Source organism: Bison bison, unplaced genomic scaffold, assembly GCF_000754665.1.
Source record: "Bison bison bison isolate TAMUID 2011002044 unplaced genomic scaffold, Bison_UMD1.0 scf7180017864333, whole genome shotgun sequence".
NCBI classification, from domain to species: domain Eukaryota; kingdom Metazoa; phylum Chordata; class Mammalia; order Artiodactyla; family Bovidae; genus Bison; species Bison bison.
In genome coordinates this window covers 1,016,421-1,025,334 of record NW_011494905.1, presented here as the reverse complement: position 1 = coordinate 1,025,334, position 8,914 = coordinate 1,016,421, and the positions used below count along the sequence as shown (strand labels likewise).

The window sequence follows — 8,914 nt, the reverse complement described above, 5'->3', positions numbered from 1 at the left end:
AAGATAGATAGAAACGTTTTAAGGTTTCTTTTAATCTGAAGCATATTTTTACAAATATAGGTACATGATTGGACTTATTAATAAAATGTTCTTAATAAAATCTAGGGCTTCCCTGGTGGTTAAGGGGTAAAAAGTCCTACTGCAATGCAAGGTTTGATCTCTGTGTCTGGAAGATCCCCTGGAGAAGGAAATGACAACCCACTCCAGTATTCTTGCCTGGAAAATCCCATGGACAGAGGAACCGGGCAGGCTACAGTCCATGGGGTCCCCGAAGAATTGGGCACAACTTGGAGACTAAACAACAGCAACAACAATAAAATCTAAAGACTGTCCTCTGAGAAATGAGTGTGTAAATAAACAGAAAAGGTAATTTGGTATACACAGGCCAACAGAAGACCCACCAGATTTCTTTCATTCACAGAAACAAAAGGGAAAAATATCTCAGATCACACCTGATTTCAACACACCAAGCCAAACGACTAATAAACCGCCCACAAGGAATGAAACTATTTTGAACTCGTCATTCTGCAAATACGTATTATAATATCTAGATCTGCATAAAATTGTGCAAGCAGAAATACACCTGACCTTTTATTGAAAGGAGGAGGAGTCACATACCCTGAAAGGGTTGGGACCTGCCTGCAGTCCCTGGGGAACTTCCTGTTGTCACCGCACATCGTCCGGGTTAGTTATCTAAGCTCTGAGTATAGAGGCTAAGACTCTGGGAAGAAAATCCTTTGTACGAATGTGACATACATGGGCTCCACTTTCCATATGCTGAGATTATACTTCCTCCTCAGTTTGATGTGCTTGGTGAGATCAGGTAAGTCATTTATTGAATAGTTTCCTTAATTTTTAAAAAAAAATTTACTACTACTTTTTATCATCCTAGTTCCTTCACTAGACTTTCCAAGTGTCATACAGTTATTTTTTTTCAGGAAAGAAGATATGGATTAACCTTTTTCTATTTCTGAAAAGACCTTCTTTTTCCTCAGTAGTAAAAGAAACTATTATTCCTTTCAATTACCTGTTCTGATGTACAAAAGGAAATATTCTGAAAAATCTAGAGTGGTGTTGCTTTCTTTCATAGTTAATTTTTCTGTGCTTTTCTACTATGAATTAAGATCATTTATTTCCTGGGGATTTAAAAATTTTACTTTAATATCCACTACAGACAGTGTAGGTTTTTATAGCTTTCATGCATCAAATGTTTATTTAAATTATTTTCATTTAAAAAAACCCATGATTTTATATATGTAAAACCTCTTGGAATGGTGTCTGGTATATTGATAACTTAAAATTATTGCACTTACAGGCATACATATATACAAAATTATTAATCATAATGAATAAATAAAAATTAACAGAGTAATGTTTGCAACAAAGTAACAAAAATTAAATGAAAAAATTAAAAAAAAAAAAAAACTCAACACATCTCAGCTTTTTAGAAGTCCAGTACTTTTTCACATAGTTTAAGTAATGAAGATTGGTATAATTTTTCTGAAGGGAAGTATGCTATACATTAGAACCCATAAAAACGTTCATGTCCTTTGAACTAGTAAAACCATTGCTGAGAATTTGTTCTAAAGAAATATCTTATAAAAGAAAAAGAAAAAGAATCTTTTATACAAAGATGATTCTATGTCATCTGTAATCTCAAAACTAGATACAACAGAAATGTTTCTACATAAAGGAATGGAAAGTACAATGTAACAACTTTTTAAAATACGTAACCTTCAAAATAATTCTGAGGCTATGCAGAAATGTGCAAGCATGTTTATAATATAACATGTCATATTATAAAAGAAGTCAAAAAAGCAGAACTCAAATTTGTAGGTAAACTAAGATTACAACTTAGTTGTAAAATCATACCAAAATCATGTATTTATGCCTGTAAATAGTTTCAGTGGGAAATGGAAAAATTATTTGTTAGTATTTCAGGCTTATAATAAATTTTTCTTAATTTGTGCTTTTGAAGGTGATTTAATAGTAAGTTAAAATTAAAATATTGATAATATTTGGAGAGGGAGGTGGGAGGTGGGGTTCAAGATAGGTGACTGGCTGGTTCATGTCAATGTATGGCAAAAACCACTACAATATTGTAAAGTAATTAGCCTCCAATTAAAATAAATGAATTAAATTATTGTAAAGAGACATTAAAATAAATTACTTAAAATATTAGTTAAATTTTAAATAAATTAATTAAAATAAATAAATTTTCAAAAAACAAAAAATAAAATATTGATAATATTTTAAATTGAGAGGTCACCATTTTAGAGTTTGTGGTTATTATCACAATTTTTTTTTTAAGTAAAATAGATTTAGAGATAGATTTCTTTGGAAGGAATGATGCTAAAGCTGAAACTCCAGTACTTTGGCCACCTCATGCGAAGAGTTGACTCATTGGAAAAGACTCTGATGCTGGGAGGGATTGGGGGCAGGAGGAGAAGGGGACAACAGAGGATGAGATGGCTGGATGGCATCACTGACTCGATGGACGTGAGTCTGAGTGAACTCCGGGAGATGGTGATGGACAGGGAGGCCTGGCGTGCTGCGATTCATGGGGTCAGTCGTGGGACACGACTGAGCGACTGAACTGAACTGAACAAGGGCAGTGGGAACTAACCTTAACACAAGAACCTGATTGTATTTTGTGGGTACTTTCTTCAAGTCTCCTATTATATATTTCAGTTACAAAGTTGGAACTTAATTTTTTGTGACCTGCCTTTTTTAGAATATCTTTTTTAATTTTTAAAACCAAGTATAGTTCATTTACAATGAATCTACCTGCCATGCAAGAGACACAGGAGACTCAGGTTCAGTCCCTGGGTTGGGAAGATCCCCTGGAGGAGGAAATGGCTACCCACTCCAGTCTTCCTGCCTGGAAAATTCCATGGACAGAGGAGCCTGGAGGGCTACAGTCCATGGGTTCGCAAAAAGTCGAGCAGGACTAAGCGACTAAGCATGAATAAGATAAGTTATTAGAAGATAGTGAGTATAGTTCCCTGTGCTATACAGAAGGTCTCTGCATAGCAGTTAACCTCAAATTCCCAATGTGTCCCTCCCCCATCTGGTAACCATTGACCTGCCTTTTGCGTGCTAAGTCGCTTCAGTCATGTCTGCCTCTGTGCAACTCTATGGACTGCAGCCTGCCAGCCTCCTCTGTCCATGTGATTCTCCAGGCAAGAGTACTGGAGTGGGTTGTCATGCCCTCCTCCAGAGGATTTTACCAACCTAGGGTCCAAATCCATGTCTCTTACTTCTCCTGCATTGGCAGGCGGGTTCTTTACCACTAACGCCATGTGGAAAGGTTTTCCTTAACATTATCTCATCAGTAAAGTCTTGCTTTAAGTCACTCCACAAGACCCACTGCTACCTAATAGAACCCAAGCAGATCAAGATACATCACGATAAACTTCCATAGCTGGAAGGAAAATACTTAATTATTGCTGTAAGCTAAATCCAGTCTTCTTAGTATCTGCAAAACCATGATCTGAGAACTTTCATGGGGGAGGATATTAAATAATAAGCAGAAATGATCAATCACAGATACATTTACTTATTGTTTTTCCCTTCCTTGGCTTGCAGTCCAAAAATGAGCAAGTGATTAAGATGTGATTCTGAAATCCCAAGAATACAAGTCTTTTACTTTCAGAGATTTTTATTTTGTTACTCTAACCTTCATGAAATCATGATGGGAATTTTGGCCATACTCTTACTAGAGTACGGAGCAATGGCTGGCAGACTCTACCAGAATCATTTTTGGAATTTGTTGAAAATGCAGACTATCTCCAGAGATCTAGACTCAGTGGGTCTGGAGTAAGGTCCTGGAATCTGTATATTAAACAAATTCACATTGCTTTTCAGCTTGCAGGTGGTTCAAGGAACAGAGGCTGATTAATGTTATAAATTTTTAAATTTTTTTTACAATTTTATCCTGGACTGTAGTTGATGTACAATGTTGTGTTCATAAGTAATTTTTAAAGTTACCCTGCTATCAAAATTTTGACCTATAGTAACTTGTGCAAAACTAGGTAGATATTTTCCTAAAGAATACCTTTGTGCCAAATCAGAGAAAGAATTATCTCCTCAAATATTGGAAACTCCCTTCAGAATGATTTATAACTCCGTGTGTGTGTGTGTGTGTGTGTGTGTGTGCGTGCGTGTGTGTGCGTGTGCATGCACGCCACTGTGTGACTCACCTGTCTCCAGGAGAAACAAAGGTGACTAAGGGGTGGAGCGTGAAGGTGCGTATCTTTTGCACATGATTAAGAGATAAGAGTAAGGAAATTTGGCATCTCGTTTGTCTTCTGGGTTATATCCTAAAGAATTCAAGCTGGTCGTTAAAAGCAGAGACATCCTTCCAATGAAGAAGGCATTCAGCCCATTTTTTTCTTGCCTGCCTCTGCCAGTATAAAAGAGAAACAAAGATATTCCATCAATTTTGGCCCTGGCCAACTGTGAACCCATCTCAGTCTGGCTCAGGATGGATTTTTAATGCCAAATTCAGTGTTGTTCTCTGCATAAAAAATATAAACTGAGTTACTTTTCAGATTAAAAAGAAAAAATCAGTAGAATTTCATTGTAGGGACATGTCACCTTCCCCTTCCACTTCTCTCTTCAAAGTAGGAGTCCAACTCATTTTCTAATTTCTCCGAGTCAAAATTTCTGGACTAAAGAGATGTTTATTTCTGAGACTTTTGGAAGTTCCTGCAGAACAATGTTTTTAAGCAAGCTTAAGAGTGTGCTCAGGTGTGGGTTTCTGGAAAGCTCCTGGCTCCATCAGTCAACATGTGGTGGGCTGTGTGTCCTGGACACTGACTTGGCATCCACTGCCCAGAAGGCAAAATATTCAACAGTGTATTCCTTCATCTACGTCTGAATCTCAGGATTTTTAGGCAGCATCAAGTCAATATACCCTGTCTGTGGACCTCTGTTCTAAAGAAGTTATTCATACACATTTGCGTCATGTTTAGAGGTGGGGGAAATGAGAGCTGGAGCCCGCCTTGGAACCCAAAATTTGACAGGAAAGAAGTGTGAGTCAGAGCCCTCCCTGTTTTACTTCCTGACTCAATATGGTGCATCAGGGTGAAATTAGGTGGAATTTCACTGCTGTCACAGGGGTTTGGAGGTTAGTGAACTAAACTTCACCAATCATGGGTCTGAGAGAAATTGACAGTTTGACTTTTGATAAGCTGACTCGGCCATATTGAGAGGTTTAATAGGAAACTGTCTTTGCTCATTGACTCTCATAGAATCTCAGAGCCTTCTGTCCTCTTGCCTCACTCACAATTGCTTTATCAGTGGGATATTTCCACCTACAGTTCCATCATCTACCTTCACAGACACCTCTTTGGATGTGAATGAGGAGTTGCCTCTTTCTGTAGGCGTTTTCCCCAATCAGACACGTGGGAGATGAAATCGGTTCTTCCAAAGGCAGGTAGGAGCCAAAAGCCAGAACTGAGCATGACCCCAAGATAGCATGGGCATTTAGCATCAAGGCAGTGTATCCTGCGAATACAGAGCCAAAGGATCCCTTGGAAGTTTATATCAGAAAGGAAGCGAGGTTGTCAGTGATCAGTCTGAAGGAATCACACTTTTCTATCCAACTGAGACTCACTCGAAATAAGCCAATCTAGGGAAATAGATTTCTCCCTGTTTTTTTGGTTGTAGCCTAAAGAAATACAGCTGGTGGATAAAAACAAAATATATCTTTCCAATCAAGAGGACATTTTATGTAACTAACTCAACTTTCTGTGGTAAAACAAAATAATAGTTATATTTAGTCCCTAAGGCTGCAAATAAGAGTAATTTGTTGTGCACAGAAACAGCTAGCTACAATCACTCCCCAACTGCCAACAGACTGACCAAAGTCAGGGCTTTATTTAGCCTGCAGTGGTAGAAAATGGAGGTCTGTCAACCTCCGTTTCCAAGGTGAAAGAAAGCAAACTGGAAAACGAGGAGCCTGATTTGATTGTGACCGAAAAATGAAACTTCTGCCCAGTCACCTCCAAAAGACTTTTTATCTTTTTTTCACTTTTTTAAAAAATAATTTTGTCTATTTACTGTATTTTTGGATGTACTGGGTCTTTGTTGATGCTCGGGTTTTTTTCCCTCTAGTTGCAGCAAGTGGAGGCCACTCTCTGCAGTGTGTGAACTTCTCACTGCAGTAGCTTCTCTTGTGGAGCACGAGGCTCCAGGAAGCATGGGCTTCAGTAGTGGCAGTTCCCAGGCTCTGGAGCACAGGCTCAGGAGTTGTGGTGCACAGGCTTAGTTGTTCTGAGGTATATGGGATCTTCCTGGACCAGGATTCTGTGTCTCCAGCATTGGGAGGCAGATTCTTCACCACTGAGCCACCAGGGAAGCCCCACCCTGTTTTTTTTAATTCTTTCTCTGAAAGTGTGAAATTACAGGAGCAATTTTTTAAAAATCAGTTTTATTAAGATATAATTCACATACCATACAATCCACCCATTTAAAGTGTTTTCTAATATATTCACAGATATATGCAACTGTCACCAGTCAATTTTAGAGCTCTTTCATGACCTCAAAAGGGAATTGAATACCCTTTACTGTACCCCATCTCTCCATCTCCTCCCATCCCCAAGCCCTAAGCAACCACTAATCTACTTTCTATCTGTATAGATTTCCCTATTTTGGACATTTCATATGAATAGAATCATATAACATGTGGTCTTTTGTGACTGACATCTTTCACATGTTATAGCATTTTTCAAGATTCGTCCGTGTTGTAGCATGTGGAACCATGTTTGTTACCAAAAAAACCTGCTTGATATCAAGGTGAAAAAATACCTACCTGATCAACATTCTAATTACAAGAGTAAAGCATGGTTATTTTCAGGTCTTTAAAAAAAATATGTTTCTTAATTTATTTTTCTGGCTGTGTCGGATCAGGTGGTAGTTGCAGCACACAGGCTCTCTAGCTGTGGCACTCCGGCTTAGTAGTTGAGGCTCATGGGCTTAGCTGCTCTGAGGCATGTGGGGTCTTAATTCCTTGCAACTGCCCCTTCATTGCAAGGTGGATTCTTAACCACTGGACCATCAGGGAAGTCCCTGTTTTCAGATATTTTAACTAAAAGAAATGTAAACTTCTTGGTATATTAATTTTTTTAGATTAGGGTTGTCTTTGGTGAGTAAGAAAGTCCTGGAGAATTTATTTGCTCTTGTCCTTTCAAATCAGCTAGTTTGAAGATCTTAGAATTTCATTTCCTAAAGGAATGCTAGAGTGGGCTAAATGGCTAAGGAATAAGGGACCAACTTTATTTTAATATGAGCAAGTTGATGATCCAAATAGATTATTTGTTTTACCTTGTCAGGGAGAAGAACCTCACTTGTATACTGGCTAATAAAGCTTCCCTTTTCCAAATCCTTGGTTGAATTAAGGAAACTAAAATGATGGAAGGAAGGAATTTATTTAGCACTTGTTTTATGTCAAATCTCATACTAAGTGATTTACTTATTTAGTCTTCATAATCCTATGAGATCAATACTATTAACCCAATTTATCAATATCATTAACAATTACTAGTTTTGGGGACTTCTCTTGTGGTAAAAAGTGGCAGAAAGTAAAGAGGAATTAAAGAGCCTCTTGATGAAGGTAAAAGAGAGTGGGAAAAGCTGACTTAAAACTCAACATTCAAACAACTAAGATCATGTCATCCAGTCCTATCATTTCATAGCAAATATGAAAATATGGAAACAGTGTCAGATTTCATTTTCTAGGGCTCCAAAATCAATGCAGATGATGACTGCAGCCATGAAGTTAAAAGACACTTGCTCCTTGGAAGAATAGCTATGTCAAATCTAGACAGTGTTTTAAAAAGCAGAGACATCACTTTGCTGACAAAGGTCTGTATAGTCAATTCTATGGTTTTTTCTGTAGTCGTGTATGGATGTAAGAGTTGGACCATAAAGAAGGCTGAGTGCAGAAGAATTGACACTTTCAAACTGTGGTGCTGGAGAAGACTTTTGACAGTCCCTTGGACAGCAAGGAGATCAAACCAGTCCATCTTAAAGGAGATCAACCCTGAATATTCATTGGCAGGACTGATGCTGAAGCTCCAATACTCTGGCCACCTGATGCAAAGAGCTGACTCATTGGAAAAGACCCTGATGCTGGGGAAAACTGAGGGCAAGAGGAGAAGTGGGCAACAGAGGATGAGATGGTTGGATGGCATCACTGACTCAAAGGACATAAATTTGAGATATGTTAAAACTCAGGGAGACAGCAATGGACAGAGAAGCCTGGCATGCTGCAGTTCATGGGGTCGCGAAGAGTCGGACAAGATTTAGTGGCTGGAGAACAGCAATAACATCTGGTGGTCCAATGATTAAAACTCCACACTCCCAATGTAGGGGGCCCGGGTTCAATCCCTGGTCAGGGAACTAGATCCCACATGCCACAACTAAGACCCGGCACAGCCAAATAAATAAACAGAAAAATAAATAAAATAGTTACTAGTTTTTTGGTATCTACAATGTATCATGTAACACTTTAGATACTTCACAGGCATTTTCTCTCATTCTCTCATCAGACCTGACAGCCAGGCTGGGATTAGAGTGTGGCAAGTAAGGCACTCACCAAGTGCAACATTTGGAAGGGACACCAAAATAGTAATCAAGATAAGTCAACTTATGACTTTTTTTTTAATGCAGTAAAATATTTTATTTTTGTAATATTTTAATGCAACACAAGTGATACTTTAATATCTAAATATTTTACTCTGTGATACTTTAATATCTAAATATTTTACTCTTATTTAATATTTAATGCAAATTTGGAAAACTCAGCAGTGGCCACAGGACTGGAAAAGGTCAGTTTTCATTCCAATCCCAAAGAAAGGCAATGCCAAAGAATGCTCAAACTACCGCACAATTGCACTCATCTCACATG

At 38.1% G+C, this 8,914-nt stretch overlaps 1 protein-coding gene across 1 annotated transcript in view; it reads left to right on the top strand.

Annotated features, from left to right (window-relative positions):
* Positions 1 to 663: 663 nt before the first annotated feature.
* LIPH (lipase, member H) overlaps positions 664 to 8,914 on the top strand; it is a 53,355-nt gene continuing 45,104 nt past the window's right edge. Inside the window, exon 1 of the mRNA XM_010853874.1 lies at positions 664 to 823. Within this exon, the coding sequence (XP_010852176.1) occupies positions 757 to 823 (67 nt within the window). The 5' untranslated portion in view covers positions 664 to 756. The remainder of the gene's footprint in view (positions 824 to 8,914) is intronic.